We start from the raw sequence: 20,480 nt of genomic DNA, 5'->3' as shown, positions 1-20,480 counted from the left end.
TGAGTTTTGTGCATGGCGATAGATATGGGTCTATTTTCATTCTTCTACATGTTGATATCCAGTTATGCCAGCACCATTTGTCAACTATGCTTTTTTTCCATTTGATATTTTTTGCTTCTTTGTCAAGAATCAGGTGTTTGAAGATGTGTGGATTGATATCTATGTCTTCAATTTGGTTCCATTGGTCCTCCTGTCTGTTCTCATGCTAGTACCAGGCTGTTTTCAGTACTGTAGCTCTGTAGTAGAGTTTGAAGGAACTTCTATCCTGAAAGAGAAGTGCAATTCAAACTGGATAAGCAAATAGACAAGTATTCTGCCTGAACACTTTTTTTCTTTTCTTCAGGGTATAGAGAATGCAACACCACAAAGGGCAGATTAGTGAGATACTTATGGTTCACCCAAACTACCACTAAATCATTTCAAAATGCAAGAAACAAAAAATGGGGGACAGGGTTGTTCGTTGGAACAGTTATGCAATTTCATTAAGGAGACTGGGGGTGTGAAGTTAGGGCTTTTCAAGGGCAAATGGGTCCTGTTTTTGGTAATACATTTCTATTGATTCCTTTCTCTCCATTAATCCACTATAGGAAATTATGCCTGTGGCTGTCTAATAGCTGGGCTAAATTCATCCCCTCCAGCAGACTACAGCATCCTATAATTCACACACTTGTCACGCTGTTGAACCTGTCACTGCTCCTTCTTGCCCTCATGCACTTCAGATGGAGAGCACAGCACATGTGACCTTCCTTTTGGAGCTTTTGTTGTTTGGTTGGTTCGTTTGTTTTGTGTTTTGGTTTGTTCTTTGCTTTGGTTTTTTTTTTTTTTTTTTTTTTTAGAACTGTAGATTTCTTATTGAGTTCTTTTTTAATTAATTAATTAGTTTTTTCAGGCCCTATCACAGTTTCTCCTCCCTCCCTCCTCTGTAAGTACCCCCCACCTCCCCTTGAACCCCCACCCCCATCCACTCCTCCTCTTGCCTCCTGTGGATATCAGCTAGCTGGTGTATCGGGTTATATCAAGTTGCAGTAAGAGTAACCTTTCATTTTCATTCCCAGTGCCTCATCTAGGATCTGGCCTGTGCTTCATAAACTTCTCCTCTGTTAATGAAATTGGGAGCCCTTACCTTCAGAATTCTGCTAATATAAGAACACACTTGGAACAGGTGGCCCGAGACCCTGCTACCATAGCCCTGAAATATGTTTAGTTTACAAACAAGCTCATGAGCTTCACTGTGTTCTTCCTTCTGCCTTAATGAACACTTCTCTCTAGTGATGATAAAATTCATGTGATGTGCCAATTTTTCTTTAGCTTTGTGGAAGATGGCAAATTTAAAATTTAATTTTCAACCTGTAACATGTGGGTCTTCTACTTTGATTGGTAATATTTAAATATTTAATTTATAGAACCAGAATTCGTTATATTTTCCTTCTAGGAAATATATTTTATCACCTTCATTTCCACAAAATTACATGCAATGGTAATATAATTTCAAGTCACTTGTATTCTTCTTACAAGCATGCCCGACAGTATGGTGTTTTCTGAGTTATGCATCCTCTCTGCTCTCACTTTTTCCTACTTAAAAAATGCAAGCACAGTTTTGCTTTGAGATTTTTTTCTTTCAATCTTTTTCCTTGTGTCAGCTCTACTTGCAAAATCTTCTTTGTCTACCCAATCTGAACGTGTACTCCTTCATGTTCTTAAAGAATAAAGAAACAAATTTATCTGCAAATCACATAGTTTGAACTTATAACTCATTAAAAGATAAGCTTTTCATGTCAGCTTTTAATTGATTACTATACAATTTCATGTAAAATATTTCAATAAAGCTAAAATCCAAAAAAGTCACACACACAATTTTTATACAAAAAGCACTTAAGGTTGTCATTTATAGGTATAGTTCATCTAAAACAAATCAAATTCTATGTTATTGCTTTTGCTGTGATGTTCTATACATATGTATACTGTGCTATAATCAATTCTACCCATCCCCACTAACATCTTGGAGCCTTTCTTCTCTCCTCTTAGCTCTTGCTTCCTACCCTAATCATTCTAATCGTCGCTCTTTTACCTTCAGATTTTTTTCCTCCATAGGTTCTACGGCTGTGAAAAAAAATATGCAATACCTGTCTCTGGAAGTCTGTTTAGCTCCACATACATACTGGGCACCTCTAAATGATATGACACTCCTTTCATTTTGGAGACCAAGTAAAACCCCGCTGGGAACATACACAATTTCTTTATGCATCCTCTGATGGGTATCTACTCTGATGCTGTAACTTTGCCTCTGTGAGCACTGTAGCCAGCTTCATTTCCTCCCTGATACCTCTGCATGGTCAACCTGGATCATGTGGTGTTTCTATTTTTAGGTTTTGAAATAAGTTCAGTGCTGTTTTCCACAGTGGCTGTATGGCTTAAAACTTCCTACCAGAAGTGTAAAGGGTTCCTTTTTTTTTTCCTCTCTAGCTGACTGCCTTTGTGTTTTGGTACAACCATTCTGAATGGGACAAAATGGAATTTTTCTATGCTTTTGGTTCATATTTCTCTGACAGCTGAAGGTATTGGGTATTCTTTTACACATTTAATTATCATTTGTATTTCTTCTGTTAAGAAGTATCTGCTCAGATAATTTACCCATTTGTTAACTAGACTGCTTGTTTTCTGTTCTTCTATTGGTAACTTCTGTGAGCGCATTGTGTGTGTCTGTCTCCAATCATCCCTCCATCCCTTCTCCAGTGCCTTAGATCAGTTTAGAAAAGGATTTTTCAGACAAGTTTATCTCTTTGTTCCATTGGTCTGTTGCATTGGTCTTTTAATTTCTATTTCTACTCTGATCATTATCCCTTCTTTCTTCTAGATTTACTTTTGTCTTGTTCCAATTTTCTAAGACCTTGAGCTGTATTACTGGGGTACATATTTTAGCTTGCTTTGATTTTTTTTTTTAATGTAGGAACTCGTAACTCTAAGTTTCCCTCTCAAAACTGCTGTGACTATAGGCTGTGTTCCATTTTCATTTGATTCTGTGAATTTCCAGAGTTCTCCCCCTCGCTCTCAGCTTCTCAGAAAGGACACTAACTCTGTGGCCCGGGTTGGCCTTGTCCTAGTGATACTCTTCTCTCATCTTCCATGTGCCTGGAATTCCTGGTAGGTGACAGTTCTTCATGGTCAGCTAGTTGTCAAAGCATCAGTAACATTGTTTATGTACATCATGCCTAACATTATTCTTCTACGAGCCTGGGAAATAAGAATCACCCAGAATTCACCGTCTCAGGTAGCCAGCACATACATACACTTGGAATCATGAAAAACTTCTGAAGAACTTCAGTATCAAAGCCAGAGCCAGATTTAGAAAATGTGAAGTTGTTCATTTGAAGATGATATTCACCACGCAATAATCTATTGCGTTTCCGCACCCATACTTAGAGCCTGGCAAGTCAGTGTGGTGCCTCCCTCAAAGGCTCCCACACTGTAACTTGGATATGGGCAAAATGTGGACTAGACTGGCTGGGGGCCTAGTGGTTGTCAATCATAACCATAGTGATAGAGTCACAAGAAGAAAGGCTTAGCCCACTTAATTTTCTTACATAAACCATTTACACTTGTTGTTATATATTGTTTCTTGCTCTGAGACAACAGCAAATGCTGGATCCCAGGTAACAGAGGAGCCCATGAGTGACTTCTGTATAGCATCTGTACAACAACAAATGCACGAGCCCCAGGGCAAGAGTCTCCCAATATTGATGTTCCGGGTACTATTGGATTAGTTTCCTATGTATGAAAATGATCAATAAATATTCCTCTTAAAAATGAAGGAGCACTAAGAATCTGGAAGAGGAGGTTGTAAGAAGGCAGAAAGAGTGATGAAGCTAGAGATGGCAGAAGCAAAGCATCTTGTTCACACTTTGTTTAATGTTGTCCTTGAAGATTGACCACTTCTATGTGAGAACATCTCTCCCTGCTCCACAGCTTCTTGAATTAACCTTGTTCAAATCATTTAAAGGTTTGGTTTGAGTTTGTAGTCTCTTGTGTACTCCATTGGGGTTCACATCACCCCATGATCAGGTTTTGAGAAGTAGGCATGGCTTCTGTTTTTTTCTTTATTAACAATCTAATTACTTCAGTCTACATTTTTATTATTTATCAAAGAATGCAAAGCATGGGGTGTTTCTGTAAAGATGCAAAGCCCTCAGCATCACTGAGAGTGACAGATTCCCAAAGGGATTTCTCAGCAGCTGCTTTCATCCTGAAGAAAAACAGTAATATTTAGGATTTGGTTGTGTTTATTGTTATTGCCAGATTTGGCTAACAGGTTTATATTATTGAGACAGAACCGAGTAAAACATATTCCAGGGCTGGGGAAATGCTTGATTAGTAAAGACTTGCTGTACAGGCAGGAGACATAAATCTAGATCCCCAGAACCCAGGTAAAAAGCCAGAAACACTGCTGAGAGTCTATAAGCCCAGCCCTGGGGAAGCAGAGGAGGGGCCCTGTTTCTCCCTGATCAGTCAAACCAAATCAGTAAGCTTCAGGCTCAGTGAGAGACCCTGTCTCAATAAAATAAAAAAGTGCAACTAAAGAAGACACGGTCTTCTACCTCTTCCCTCCTCACATGCATACACATACATACACACATGTACACATATGTGCACACATCTACATAAACACAAATATACAAAACACACAACTCAGCAACATTTTATATGTCTCTTCTACCCAGCTCCATATGCCTACATCCTGTAAACAGCCTTAGGCTACCCTCTTTAAATCACATATTAGAAAATCCCTCCAAGGAAATAAAAAATATAATATGACTTAGAAGTTAAATATATTTTTCTATCCTCAACCATCTTAATTCTTTAAGTGTTAAAATTAGGTTGAAATGTGACTGCCCATGCACGTGACACGTGTGTCTCATGTTAATTGGTAATTATGGCTTCTACTTTAAGTCATATTTGATTCCTTAGAATGCTAATTCTTCCTGTCACTGTATATTTGGCTAAAAGCAGCCAAAGTATGAAAGCCTCCAGATAAATGCAAATTTTACTATGTTGTTAATCCTTCTCCATCAAAATTCTCATCTGTTTCCAATTGAGACATAACAGAATACTCAAACCATTTCATAGTGTATCACTTGGCCTTTCCTTATAGGATCCAGGATTATTTTATCTTGTTTAGTATGTGTGTATCTGTGTGTGGGTATGTGCACATGAGTGTATATGCCCTCAAAGACCAGAAAACAGTGTAGGTTCCCCTGGAATTGGAATTACATGCAGTTGTGAGCCACCCAACGTGGATACTGTGCCCCAAACTCCAGACCTCTCTAAGAGCAGCAAACATTCTTAACCACTGAACCATCTTCCTTGTCTCTTCAGGATTATTTTCCCATGCTACAGAATGTTAGGTCTGCCTTCAGCAACACACTATGCCTGGATTACACAATTTTCTTCTTTATAGAAATGCCGATAACAAAGGTCAATTGGAACCCAGTGGCATTGTCTGCAAGCCACACTTTATTAATTGTGTGATTTTATCTGTTACAGAACATGAGAAGCAGCGGTTATGCAAGAGCACCGATTATATGAATTTGCATTTCAAAGTGAAATGGTTTTATAATGAGTATGTACGAGAACTTCCTGCCTTCAAGGATGCTGTTCCGGAATATTCCTTGTAAGTAGTGATTTTTCACTCTCTCGCTTTGTCCCGAATTCACAGTGTTGCAAAATTACAGCTGAGTGGTAAAAACCAAGAGCTCTTTCACACGCTTCTCCTTTGAACGTAGACGTTTCTGTCGTAAAACTGCTGTGGGAAGATTGGCGCATCTCTGAGGCCATGAAGATGCTGATGCATATTTCAGTAGTTAGACATTCAAGGAGAAAGAAACACCAAAATGGGCTCTGGTTTAGATGGTGAAATTATTTCCTGTAAAAGTGCCAGACTGCACAGTCCTGGGGAGATAGCTTAGCAGTCTAAACATTTGCCACACAAGCTTGCGAACCAGTGATTGAGTTCCCAGAAACTCACATAAAACGTCAGGTGGGCGAGGTGGCTGCCCTGTCAGAGGATAGAGACAGGGGCACCCCTAGAACGAGCTGATTACCAAGACTAAGCACATCAGTAAGCTCTGGGTTTGATTGAGAGAGTCTGCTTTGGTGACAAAGGTGGAAAAGTGAAGGAGGACAATTCCCAACAACAACCTTCAACCTCCACGTGCATGCCCAAACAGGTGCTTGAGCACGCGTACACATACATGCACACTCAGGCAGGTGCATGAGCACCTACACACATATGTAAAATCATTCACATACACGTATGCACAGCACACACAGAGAAAGTAAAAAAAGAAAAAATTAGAATGCTTTCTCTGGCTTTTAGATAACCAGACTTTAATTTTAATACAAGTTAGAACTGCCTTTGAAATTCATGTATCTTGAATAGAAACCATGATTTACCAATGAAATTTTCCTCTGAGTTCTTTTCCATCTTAGTTTCTTTTCTCTCGGCTGTGATGGAAGACCTTACAGAAACAATGTAAGGGAGACTGTTGATTTTGGCTCACAGTTCTGGGTTATACTCTATCACAGGAGGAAAGTCACAGAGGCGGGCACTGGAGGCATCTGTCCCATCATAGCCAGAGTCAAGAAGTAGATGAACACTGTACATAGCTCACTTCCTCCATTGTCTATAGTTCAGGGCCCCAGCCCTGGTAATGGAATCTCCCACAGCTGTGGGTCTTCACATCTCAATTAAGTGAATGAAGATGCTCCCTCAGAGGCATCCGAGAGGCCCAAGATGATTCTAGACCTTAGTAGATTGATAGTTGAGATTAACTGTCAGAGTGTCTGTCAAACACATTTGTAGTCACACAGCCACAGAGAGTATTCTGAATTTAATGTGCGTCAAAACTCCATTTAATTCTGATCAAAGGGGTCTTCCGGTCTATAGAAGATTAATGTATGAGATAAAGACTTCTCCCTGAAGAAGCATATTATTCGGACAATGATTGTCACAAAAGTTAAAAAAAAATCACAACATCTTGAATTTTGCAGGCAAATAGATGGAACTAGAAAACACCATATTAAGTGAGGTAACCCAGACACGGAAAGACAATTATCACATGTACTCACTCATAAGTGGGTTTTAAACATAAAGCAAAGAAAATCAGCCTACATATCACAATCTCAGAGAACCTAGACAACAATGTGAACCCTAAAAGAGACATACATAGATCTAATCTACATGGGAAGTAGAAAAAGACAAGATATCCTGAGTAAATTGGGAGCATGGGGACCTTGGGAGAGAGTTAAAGGGGAGGGGAGAGTCAGGGAGGGGAGCAGTTAAAAATGTAGAGCTCAATAAAAATCAATAAAAAGGATATAATAAACCAGAGCAAAATGAAACAAACTAATTTAAAGAGCATAAAAAATTCACAAGAAGGGTGTTACTGCATTTGAAGGACTGACGTCTCCAGATGGAGTATCATCTATGGTAGGCTTTAAAAACCTCAATCAGGTCAGCGCTCTCTCTCTCTCTCTCTCTCTCTCTCTCTCTCTCTCTCTCTCTCTCTCTCTCTCTTTCTCTCTCTCTCTCTCTCTCTCACACACACACACACACACACACACACACCAAAAATAAATAAATAAATAATAAAACAGGAAAGTGCTGATACAGAAATGAAGGCTGAGAACTTGGACTCCGTGGGTTGTGACACATTGATACTCTCGCTCTTCTAGTGAGGTGTAAGGTATTTTTCCCAGAGCAGTAGGAAGTGGTAACAGAAAAGCGGCTTTCAACTAGACTGGTACAAATAGATGCCGTGAGGCCGCACCAGTCACTAGGCGTCATGGGAACAGGAAGCAGAAAGTGCGGACAGAGCAGAGATTTGGGAGTTAATGAGCAGTGTAGTCACGGGATACTAAGAGCTCAGCGTAGTCTCCTCAGAGAGGAACATGAGGTGGAACAGCCTGGTGACACAAGTCAACAGTCTACACCGTGAAGGATGCATGGGGGGATGCAGGTCACAGGATGTGCTGGGGAGGTGGCTCAGCAGTCAAAGCATTTGCTCCTCAAATGTTAGGAATGGCATTCCAAGGACCCATGTAAATGCCACATGGGCACAGAGGGCTACCTGTAAATACAGCCATTAGGAATCGGAAAGGGAGGATCCCTACAGCAAGTTGCCTGGTTAGACTAGGCAAGTCAGTGAGCTCTGGGATCATTGAGAGACTCTGTCTCAATGAATTTGGTGAGAGCAACGATGGAAGACACCCAGGATCTACATCCAACCTCTATACACACATGAAAAACAGAACAAGATAGAACTTCTAGAAAATTGCTGAGAACTGATTTTATGTGTTCTGACTCCAAATTTCTTAAGTGTGCTAGGTAATGTATCTTTATTAATGGTTTAATTTAGCATCCAATGCAGTGGGGTTTCTATGTCATTTATACAGGCTTTGTTCCTATTCAGTTATACATGCTAATTGGCATGCTTATGTCATCTTATATTGGCAAGATATGCTTATGTCAAAGCATGTATCAATAAACATGTATACTTTATAAGAGTTAATAGTAAAATGAAATAAAACCATGTGTTTTGTCATAAATAAAAATTTTACTATATAAAATTAAAAACAAAAAACACATAAAATGACGTGCTATATCCTAAAAGCTTACTATTATACAGAACAATTGAAATGAGAGCAGGAAGGGTTAAGACACATGAAAGAAAAATTTTGAAGAGAGAATTTATAGAATTTGTGCAACTGAAAACACATGAGAAAAAATGAACACAAAAAGATTTGGACATGAAGTAAATGCACATAAAGCAGTTGCTGGCATCTTGATTGAGCTTAGGGAAGTAAACCAGGGGCTGTCTGCCAGACATCTGCTTCTGGCTGTCTAGACTTATTACATTAAGCTAAAATCACACTCATGCTTGCTGAATGCCAGCTAAAAAAGTGAGCAAGATTAAACAGAGTCAGAGAGCAACCAAGGCAGCTGGGACTGAAGGATTGGTATCCTTAAGGAGAGAGAAGCATACAGAAGTCTGTACACAGCAGACGGCCTGCACACAGAAGACGGTCTGCACACAGTAGCTGCACTCCATGTTCCACCCTCATGTCTGCAGACCAGCTGGCAGTTCTGCAGACTTGGAGATCAAACACATGGCCAGTGGTTCAGAGTGTAGAGCAATCTCCCTAGAGAGAAGCAAACGCTGATGTCGAGGATCAAGAAGGCTCGTTATTCAGGTAGGATGAAAATCCCAGGAAAAGGGAAGGACAAGAAAATGAGAACAAAGACTCCACGAGCATGTTCCCCAGAGGTCGGAAACTTACTGTCTTCCTCCATACCTCTCTACCTATTCACTGGGGCAAGGTCTTTCAGTTGATTCCAGTGCTCACCTCAAAGACTGGATGAAGCCAACTTATCAGCTTACTCCAAAAACCCCCTTCCTGATGGAGGTGGTTCTTGTATCTTATCTGTTGCTTTCATTGGTTAATTAATAAAGAAACTGCCTAGGCCCATTTGATAGGCCAACCCTTAGGTGGGTGGAGTAAACAGAACAGAATGCTGGGAGAAAGAAGCTGAGTCAGAGAGTCGCCATGATTCTCCCACTCCAGACAGATGCAGGTTAAGATCTTTCCTGGTAAGCCAGCTCGTGGTACTACACAGAATATTAGAAATGGGTTAGATCAATATGTAAGAGCTAGCCAATAAGAGGCTGGAGCTAATGGGCCAGGCAGTGTTTAAAAGAATACAGTTTCCATGTAATTATTTCAGGTAAAGCCATGTGGGCGGCCGGGTGCCGGGGACACAGCCCTGACGCTGCTCATATTACAACACCTTCCACCTTCTAAATGTTGTGACTAAGAGTATACAGATGTGCTGCCCACTCTGGGGATCTGAATTACTTCCCACTAGTAATCTACATAAGTGTGAAGACTGAGGAAGAAAACCATCAAGTAGAAAGTAGGCACCAAGCATCTGTTAACTAGGTAGAGTCTTCAGCAGCCCTGCTGTGCAAATGGAACAGCAGGAGTACAGGGACCAGACTTCTGGTGGGGGGAGGGGGGACGGGGGTGCATTGTAAACTGCCCTGGCTCTAGGTGGGATCTGGAGGGCTCTGTCCTTTAAATAAGAACAAGCATGAAAAGAGCAACTCAGGAGCCAGCCTTGTCCAAAGGGAGCTGTTCCCCCCAAGAGCAGCTCAGGAGCCAGCCTTGTCCAAAGGGAGCTGTTCCCCCCAAGAGCAGCTCAGGAGCCACCCTTGTCCAAAGGGAGCTGTTCCCCCCAAGAGCAGCTCAGGAGCCACCCTTGTCCAAAGGGAGCTGTTCCCCCCAAGAGCAGCTCAGGAGCCAGCCTGTCCAATGAGAGCTGTTCCCCCCAAGTGCCTCTTCAAGGGAAAATTTAACCCTCCCTGGAGTAAGTGATCAATAAAAAGTCTGCATGGGACAGGAAAGATGGCCCACCAGTTAGGAGCACTGGCTGCTCTTGAGAAGGATCTGGATTAAGTTCCCAGATGGTTCACAGCCCTCTGTGACTCCAGATCCAGAAGATCTGATGCCCTCCTCTGACTTCCAGGGGCACCAGGCATGCATGCTGTACACAGTCAGTCAGGAAAACAATCTCTCAATCTCTCTCTCTCTCTCTCTCTCTCTCTCTCTCTCTCTCTCTCTCCCTCCCTCTCTCCTCTCTCTCTCTCTCTCTCTCTCTCTCTCTCTCTCTCACACACACACACACACACACAAATATACAAAACTCTTAAAGGGGAAGAAACAATCCCTCATAGGCAGCAATGTAGCATTCAACAAACAAAATTAGGAGCTACCTCACCAGAGGACCCAAATATCTAGAAGCCAGGAGAAAACACAAGTGCTAATATTAGTTATCGACTTTGGCTTATGATTTAAAATATTGGAGGGTTTTAACAGAAAAGTTTAATCTATAAGAATGAATTAGAAATTAAAGAACTGAGGTAAAACAAGCTAGAACAGATAAGATTAACGATAAGCTATATAGAGCATAAAAGGAACAAGAGCAGCTTAAACGTAGATTTAGAGGGAGTGTCTGTATATGAAGAGAGAGTATAAAAGCAATAAATTATAACCCCCAAATGACAAAAGGTACGGGAAACAGTGTGTACAATTAAGGTACCAAAACCTGAGTCCTGGAAAATGAGAAAATGGGAGAAATGGTACAATTAGTCACAAAAATAACTACTGCATTAAAAATAGAAGAAAATTGCTGGGTTTAACTGTGTAGCCCTGGCTGTTCTGAAACTTACTGTGTAAACCAGGCTGGCCCCAAACTCAGAGATCTGCCTGACTCTGCCTCTCAATTGCTGGGATAAAAGGCACGCACCACCATGCCCAGGTAAAATCTATCTTAATCCAATAAAATAAACCCTAAAACAAACAAAACAGTGTGAAACAACTAAGGAGTCTGGGGTCATAGTCAGCAGTCGAGAGCACTCGAAATAAGAGTGAACATGAGAAGAACAGCCCAGGAGCCAGCCTGTCCAAGGCTGTCCACACTACTCTCACAGAGTACCAGACTTCAGTTCTTGGCACCCACATCGGGTGGCTCAAATACTTGTAACTCCAGCTTCAGAGGATCCAAGGCCCTCTCTGGACTCCAAGCACTGCGTTCACATGCACAAAGACACACATAATTAAGGTATTCTAAAATCGTTTTTAAGAAGGAAATGACTAAAGAGGTATGATGTGGATCAGCAACATTTCCAGAGCTGCTCACTGGGAAAAGGCCTAGACTTACCTAGGAACGGGTGAGGTTGAAGGTAAACGTTAAAAGCTGGGGGACTACACTATGCGTTACCAAGGCTTATTTAAAAAGGTTTAGAAGAGTGGAACAGATGTACCAAGAGGACAGAGTAGGTTGGAGATGCATCCATACATATGCCACTGCCTGATCAATGGACTTTTTGATACATAGTGCTAGAATAACTGGGCATCTTCGTGAATAAGAGGGGGGCCTTGAAACTTACCTCAAACTAGCCACAAAAACCAAAGCAGGTAGATCATAGGGTGTATTAAAAAATTGAAGGTAAAGCAGATTGCCTACAGATTTATGGGTCTACATAGCTCAGTGGAAAGGAATTATGGGATGGTGGGGTGGTATATCTCAAGGCTCAGCACAGGAAGTCTACAGTCAACAGAAATTGGAATCGTGAATAGGAGGGATTTGCCCGGTGGGTTTTGGGAACTAAGCATATTTGAGGCAGCGTAGGAGTACAAAGAAAGAGAGATTCAAGGTGAGGAAGACACATTTGATGATGTATAACCCTCAATAGAGGATCAAAGCTGAAAGAGATTTCTGATCCTGAATCACCTTCATAGGGAGCAACACAACTTTTCATCACAATTGATGTCCTGGGAGGTAACATGTTTATTTTTTTTTTCGTAGGTGGTTTGAGCCTTTTGTCATGCAGTGGCTAGATGAAAATGAAGATGTGTCCATGGAGTTCCTTCATGGAGCACTGGGAAGAGACAAAAAAGATGGAGTAAGTCCAGGCAGAGCCAGGATTCATTTATCTTTCTTACCTCTGAGCAAGTAGAATATGTGGGGCTCATTGTTTTTAGTTTTGTTTCATTTTAATTCCTCAGTGTCCTAAACAGATTTAACACTATTTCAAAAGGTTGGAGGAACTGATTGAATAAAAAGGAAAACAAGAGAAATCAATCACTCTTTTGCCCCGAGATTCTTCTTTATTGTCTAAGTCTGACTCTACCAGGTCCCCTCGCTCATCCAAAACCTCTGTTTTCATGGAAGACTCTAAAATTAAGGAAGGAGTGATGAGGAAAACACTCAACATTAACCTCTGCTCTCTAAATGCGTGTACAAAACGCACACTACACAAAGAGCCATGGCTTTAGCAGAAGAAAATACATTCCTTTAATGGACCTCAACAAAGCCCTTATATCTATCTTTTGCATGGTATTGTAAATCTTGGAGATGGTCTGCTATGATCTTTTTTTTCCCCTAAAATGACTGTGCTACCAGGGATCTGTGAGGACCAGTACTTATGGTTTTGTTTGGATTTGCTCTTGAGAATGGTATCATATAACCCAGGCTGTTAGCCAAGGCTGATCTCGGACTCCTGATCCTCCTGCCTTAGACTCTCAAGTGCTCGTCTTACAGGTATCACCACCACGCCTTGCCAAATCTGATTGTTAAGTAAAAGACAGAGCAAGTCTCTGCAATCTAGACCAGCAGGTCAAAGAGGTCAGAAAACCTGTCTGTGGACGACAATAATAATAATAGTGACTCTACCAAGTGTGGGAATCTTCTACCCATAACAACATAAATCATTAGAACATGTCCTTTCATAAATTAAAATTAATTTTCCTTGAGCCTTTACCCCATTCCCCTAAGCCTAAGCTTGTTTGTAAAACCGTCTGCTTCTTCCATCTCCAAACCATCGCCCTATGGTTTGGTTCCAAAGGGGTTACAGGCTATAAGACTTCAGCTCTCAAGTTTGCAGGCTGCTGTTTATGGGGAGGGCTCATCCTCAATGACTTTCAACCCTAACTCGGGGACCAGAGGATCTCTGTTTAGAAATTTAGTGACGCCCCTTTCCCTCCCTTCCTTGCTCAAACAGTCTTTCTTCTTGCCCCTCAGTTCCAGCAGACATCGGAACATGCCCTCTTTTCTTGTTCAGTGGTTGATGTCTTCGCTCAGCTTAACCAGAGCTTTGAGATCATTAAGAAACTGGAATGCCCCAATCCTGAAGCCTTGTCCCACTTAATGCGAAGGTTTGCAAAGGTAGGTGGTATCGGGTGTGGCTTCTCTGGGACAAGCCAACCTAGACATCTCTGCTGTGTCAGAGGGTTAGGATTTGATGACATTTGGAATCCAGCCCCCCCCCCCCCCCCCCCGCTTTTAGAATTTTGAAACAGGGAAGATGCATCACACTTAAAAATTTGGCTACATGACTACACACTTCTGTGTGTGAGGGAACACTGGCCAGGCTCTGGGTTGGTGGGGTGACACCAGATGCTTATCTGAGAGGCGCTCTCTGGTGGTTACTGCAGTTACTCACCCAGCTGCTGCTCTGAGGGCACTATCATGAAGGAACATAATCTGTGACTCCAAAAAACTCATTGGTGATGTTAAAATTCTGTACCACAGCAGCTTCAGCTGTAATCATCAAGCCATCAGGAGCTGAAAGAACTTGTGGTTTCTGAATCTCGTAAATAGAGAAATAAACCCTATTCTCCTAATAAATAGGCACAAAACTTTATCTGTCTTGTTAGAAAATTAAGAAATGCCAAAAACCCACTTTAAATTGTGAAGCATTTAAGGTCTTAGTTTGTTAGTTCTACTGTAACAAACTGTGCTAGCATCCTTGAACATCAGAAATATCTTTTCTTGCAGTTGGAAGATTGACAGTTCAGAGTCCTTGTATCCATGTATTTGGTTTCTTCTGGGGCCTTGCAGTTTGCAGAAGGCTACCTTTCCAACATGCCTTCACAGGGACTGTGTTCTGAGCACTCGTGTGTGTGTGTGTGTGTGTGTTTGTGTGTGTTTTTACAAAGAAACCTGCCAATTGCATTATAGTGTCCACCATAGAAGTTTCGTTTTAACTTAATTGCCTTTACTGCCTTTTTAAGGTCTTACCTCTAAATAAATTGAAGACATTCCATCTGGATATTTGTCACATTTGGGGCTCCTAGTGATTAGATCTTTTGACTGTCAAGTTTTGAGAAAACCACTTAGCTCACAGCAGCTGGGTGCACTGAGCATGTACCTGCTCTTACTGCAAACATAGCGTGTCTATAACTTCATTTGTCATTACCCCCAACAAACTGTGGATGGCAGGCTCAGCTCTGCCCTGTTATTGGCCCTGCCTCTCAGAAGAAGGTTTACATTTTCTTCTAATTAGTGAGGACATCTTCTAGCAGATAATATCTTCTTACACTGTGTCAAAACAGATCATCCTGTGGTAACAATTGCATCTGTAAGCTCCATGGTTCACAGAGAGTTACTTCTGGGTCACGGAACACGAGACAGCTTAGGTAACCCTGGGAGAGACCTCTTCACTGTTGTATGACTCAAGAGCTTCTGCCTGAGAGGGCTGACAAGGGAGAGCAGGGGTCTGAAGGCTCGAAGAGCTAACTGAGAAAATCAGCTGTACGATGTGAAAAGATAGGAGAGAAAGTCAAAATGGCTGGCCTGACGTGGCCAACAGCTAGCATTCCACGAAGGATTCCAGGCAAACTGTCAGCCAAATTCTATTACAGTATTTATACACTATTAAATGCATTAAACTCATCTTTGTTAATTACGATGACTCAGAAAACTCTTTGCTTGTTAAGATACTAGCTGAGAGTGATTTATTTAGGTCATTCCTAGACAGGATTTTCCTGGTGATTATAATGTCTTAATATGGTAAAAATCTGTAGAATTATCCCTAAATTTCCCAAAGCCCTTTCTTAACTAAATATTAGATAGCTGTCCCTCAAAAAGAACAGGGTGTGATCACTAGGAAGATTGTGTAGGGGAAGATTCATAGGGAAATAAAGATCATGGAGGCCCCAACTCCCACTTCACCCCCAGAAGTTCTGACTTTCCTGCACTTCTCAAGGCGATCCAATATGAGACAGGTGGAGAGCCACAAAAGAGGTTTTAAAAGAATATACATAGGAAAACATGTTGCCTAAGCTAGATGAAAAGTAGTAGCATCTTACACGTATCACTGGGAAACATGTATTATGTTGGAATAATGAAATTTTCAATTAAATATAGCATGTTTAATCCCTGGAAAATTGGGCATCCTAGTGATGACAGGTTCTTATTGCAGGTACTATTTCCTGGAAATACAGCAATTAATAATTGGCATTGAAAAAGAAATTCTATTTTTGATGATTATTTGGAAACCGTGTAACTCTTTGTAACTCTCATGGAGACTGACAGGGGAAAAAATTAAGGGCTGAAAGAATGAATTCATTACATGACTGTGAAAGTAAAACCCTTTCGAATCCATTACCAGTATCAGCCTCTTAATCCACAGTTTGCATCTTGAGTAAAAGAGTTAATAAAGAATAAGGGTTGGCAGTTCTTGCAATAACAACAGACTATCTGATTTTTGTTTTATTTCATTCTAACATCAGGTGTGGCCTTTGGTCTTGAAGACCTGCCCTTCTTATTTCCATGCATCAAACCATACTGAAATCGCAATGCCTTAAAATACTTTAAATAGTACTTTAAAATCCTTCTGATAAGAGATGGTAATAATATCCCCAGACATCTCAGAAGATATAACAATCTAAAATGAGTTTCACAGGAGTGATTCCCCTTACTAAAGTGTGCACCCAGCTTTACTAGGTACTGAAAGAATCTGCACGTTTTAGGATGTTGACGCAGAGAGGTGCCAAGTCTGTAAGCGTTTGTAAACTTGATACATCTGAACTTGATATTGATGTGACTGTCCTACTGCTCTGGACAGCAGATGATTAAATTCTTTAAAGAAATATGGGGATTGGAGCTTTGGCTCAGCGGCTAAGATCACTGGCTTCCTTTATAGAGGACCCAGATTCAAGTGGCAGTGGTCATGTGGTGGCTTATAACCTCCTATAACTGGTTCTAGCGAATCTAATACCTTCTTTCTGTGGGTACTGCACACATAAACATTCGTACATAGAGGTATACAGCCATAAACAGCTTAAAAACATGTGAAATAATTATCCCTAAAATTACTTAAAAACAAGACATCCTCTTTGGTCCCTGGTGAACATTGAGGTGTTTGACAGATGTAGGAGTTATGGAATATGAGACATGCATATTGTTCTTCCTCATGTTCTGAAACCTAATCATAACTTAAAAAATAATAATGACAATTCATCAAGAATAATGGTATATTAATCATTTTATGCATGGTACAGCACCTCTCTCCCTAAAACCCCATGAGGTACAGACTGCTGCCCTCCCATGGTGTTTTATGATGACATAGGATGAAAGGATGTGGGACTGAGATGAAGCACCTCAGTATTAATGTCCTGGAGTGATACTTCAAACTATTGGTCATCCTTCCATCTCACCCCAATGTGATCTGATACCCATTGTTGAGTTGGAGATTAGAATCTCATTTACTGTTTTTACTCTTAAGACAAAGCCTAGGAATCTTTGGCAGAGTAAATGGGAGAAATATCATAAGCAGAATGTATTAAAATAGACCGAGGACACAGACCTGGAGTCCCTCTTCTGCAGCGGCTGAATTGATATAAGAATCTCCCTCTCCTCAGAGAGTTTGTCAACACTTAAAATGGGGTTAAGAGGCTTGGAGAGGACTGCCAAATTGATAATTGCTGAGAAAGCATTAGAACCTAAATTGTGATTCCCAGCATAGGTGGAGAAAGTTGGGCAAGGGGGCATGTACCTGTAATCCCAGCACTGGACATCCAGAGACAGCATGGTCCAGAGTGTTCAGTCAATCTAGTTGAGGAGAGCAATCGAGGAAATTTTGCCATGTCAACCTCTGTTTTACACACACACACACACACACACACACAAACAAACAAACACAAGCGTGTGCACGCGTAAATAAAGAAAGCATCTGAACCAGAATTTCTGACTTACAGATCCTAAGATCAATGCACTAGATAAGCCTACCAGGTAGGCTGACCCAATATTAGTTCAGGAAATCATAGTACTTTGCTGATGTTGATGGCCAGCCCCTTCTATATGCCAGCAGTGGCAGTGTGTTACATCAGAACTTTCCCAGGCCAGAGGACATTCTTGTCATCCTGATTGGTCCTTTAAATGTCACAGACTCTCGCTTCACTGCCGCAATCCCATTAGGACTCAATGTTTTTAAGTCCGGAGTTCTTTGACCATCTGTCCTTCTGGGGCATTAATCGCTCACCGTCTGTTATCACTTTTTTATATAAACTGTATTCGATTATGAGCAGGATGCAGACATTCACCAAGAGGCTGCCTCCATGAGTGCACCTTCCCCACCTTCTCTCCATCCCTCCCCCATCCCCTTGACTATTACTGATTCTATATAGCACAGAATGCTTTAAAGGTAAAACCACACCTAGAAACCCCTGTGTGAGCCTTTCTAAGGACTCCTTTCCCAAACAGCTTCTCTCTGAATAGTGACCTCTACCCTGCAGGTCACCAGTTCCTCAAGACCATGATTCTGAAGTTTTGCCATGCAACTTATTCAGTCGAAGGTGGTTTGGTGAAAGCAGAGGCTTCTGGAGACAGCTCCAGAGGTGCTGACTGCACAGATCTGAGGCAGGCTGTGAGAATTTGCATCTCCCTGTTTGCAAACAATGCTGATGACAGTTCCCAGAGCCACACTCAGATAAGCAATGATTTAGAAGGCATGCCCTAAAAAAACCGCTAATTTGAAGAAAAAAAAAAGACCAGATTTAGTTTATTTTAGTGAATAAATTAGAATAGAATTGGAGTTGGCCCTCATATGTACACTGAAGCTCTACACTCAGATTGATGCAGTAGTACCGGATCCCCAGGGCTGTTACAGCAGCACTGTAGAGCGCCATAGGTATACATATGGTCTCTAGCCACACCCAGCATGGCCATGCCTTTCCTCACCCACAGCCCACCTGTGTTTTGACTGTTACCATCAGCAGGCTACTGAGTGTGAGGGTCAGGAGCAGTTTTCTCCAATCGGGCAGACACAGGGATGGTGGTTTTCTCCGAAGTAGATCACAGTAGCACAGCACGGGGGATTCGTACAGAACAATTCTAGATAGCCATGCCCTTCTTCTCCAGAAAAACAAGTTAAAGCTGCCTAGCAGACGTCTAAATTTCTAAATGACGCTGAACCGTGCAGGGTATTTTTCCATCCACATCTCACCCCCAGCGTTTTATGTCTGAGATACAGCAGGCAAGGACATAAGGACTATGGCTTATGGGCATGAGTTTGGGGGACAGGGTATGATCATTGCCACAGTCTGCACTGCCAGTAAGAAACTGTGCGTTGAGAGTTGCGCTCACAAGCACAGAAGAGCAGAGACTCCCCAGAAATCCCACAGTTGCTCAGCAAGGCGTCTAGAGGGAAATATGAACAGCTTCTCTTGGAAGAGACTTCTGTCTAATCAGCCGTCTGTTTCCGTGGATTTATTGATCTACTGCTTAATGAGATCTTCTGGTTTTTGAGGCCAAATTTCTATTTAAACTGAGTCTCATTATCTCAGTACCATGCACTTCTGTAGAGCATCAATCTCCTGTCGACACATTATCCCTAATTCTCGCTGCTTATTGCGAACTTAAAAGTCAGTAAAACAAGTTTATAGTCAAATTTGGTGGATTCAGTCTGTGGGCTAAATATTCCCCCCCTGAGCTTAACTCTTCAGAATATTGCTCCCCGTGCATTGCGAACCACTGGGGGGAGGGGTATTTATATGTGTGTGTATCTGTGCATTGGTGTGGGTGCATATGAATGCGAGTGCAGGAGCTTGCAGATGTCATAAAAGGGGTGGGGGTGGGGTCAGATCCCTGATAGAGTTATAGAGTAGCCTGATGGGAATGCTCAGAATGCAACGTGGGTCCTGTAGATCAGTGCAAGCTTGTTCTTCCTGGGACATCAGTCCAAATATATTTTAAAAGGGGATGATTTGGGTCTTTGATTATTCTACAAGTAAATGACGTACTTCAATCATTACTGTGACTTCACCCTTTTTAAGAAGATGGCATTCACAGTTGACATGTTACTGTACTTGAATGTAAAAGCCGAAGAAGGCAAACTCCGTGGTGTATCTTCACACAATTATAATATATTTAATTAACACAGTTCACTTTTCTCTCTTCTCCATAATTAACAGAAGCAGGGGTTATAAGTAGTTTTAGAAAGAAAAGAAGAAAATATCAAATTTGGGTACAAAAGAGAAGTAAGTCAGCAATATATTTAGCAAATGATGTGCTACTAAATAACAGTAAATAAACGATGTATTGCTGTATTACAGTAAGCAGGCAAACACACAGATAGAGAAGGAAAGACTGAAATAACAAAAGCTGAGTTCTCACACTTTAATAGTAGTGTGTGAGAACATACAGTGTCATTTCTTATTGTTGGAGACAATCACTATTGAATGGCGGTTTAAGAATGTCTAACCTCTCTTGTAAATGAGGTACCGAGGAATGGTGGAGAAAGGGGAGGAAAGGGCCACTGCAAATAACTTTAACATGATAGATATGGGGTGATGAAAGGGAGGTAGAAGCCTAAGAGAGCACTCTAAGGTGGCAGTCTCCAGAGAGAAAGGTGGGGAGATGTGCGATATCATGAGGCATTAAGTCCCTAAGATGGGAAGAGATTGCCACATGACAGCCCGTGCATCTTCTGAGCGACTTTAGGAAATAGCTATGTGATAGAATGGGTTATGCTCTGATAAACTGGATCTGTGTGGTGTGTTTTAAATGCCTTTCAGAACGCTGGCAAACTCATGCAATGATTTGTGATTTCTCCTTGGACATAGATATGGGTTGGGCCCTCCTG

General features: G+C 41.4%; 1 protein-coding gene across 1 annotated transcript in view; it reads left to right on the top strand.

The window, feature by feature from the left end:
• The window catches only part of Unc13c (unc-13 homolog C), a 427,544-nt gene that overhangs the window by 316,996 nt on the left and 90,068 nt on the right, over window positions 1-20,480 (top strand). Inside the window, exons 19-21 of the mRNA XM_057767059.1 lie at window positions 5,539-5,665; window positions 12,422-12,518; window positions 13,637-13,780. Coding sequence (XP_057623042.1) covers window positions 5,539-5,665; window positions 12,422-12,518; window positions 13,637-13,780 — 368 coding nt within the window. The remainder of the gene's footprint in view (window positions 1-5,538; window positions 5,666-12,421; window positions 12,519-13,636; window positions 13,781-20,480) is intronic.

The sequence above is a fragment of the Chionomys nivalis genome, chromosome 4, assembly GCF_950005125.1.
Source record: "Chionomys nivalis chromosome 4, mChiNiv1.1, whole genome shotgun sequence".
In the NCBI taxonomy this organism is placed as follows: domain Eukaryota; kingdom Metazoa; phylum Chordata; class Mammalia; order Rodentia; family Cricetidae; genus Chionomys; species Chionomys nivalis.
The sequence above is the reverse complement of the archived record's forward strand: the minus strand, read 5'-3'. Positions and strand labels throughout refer to the sequence as shown.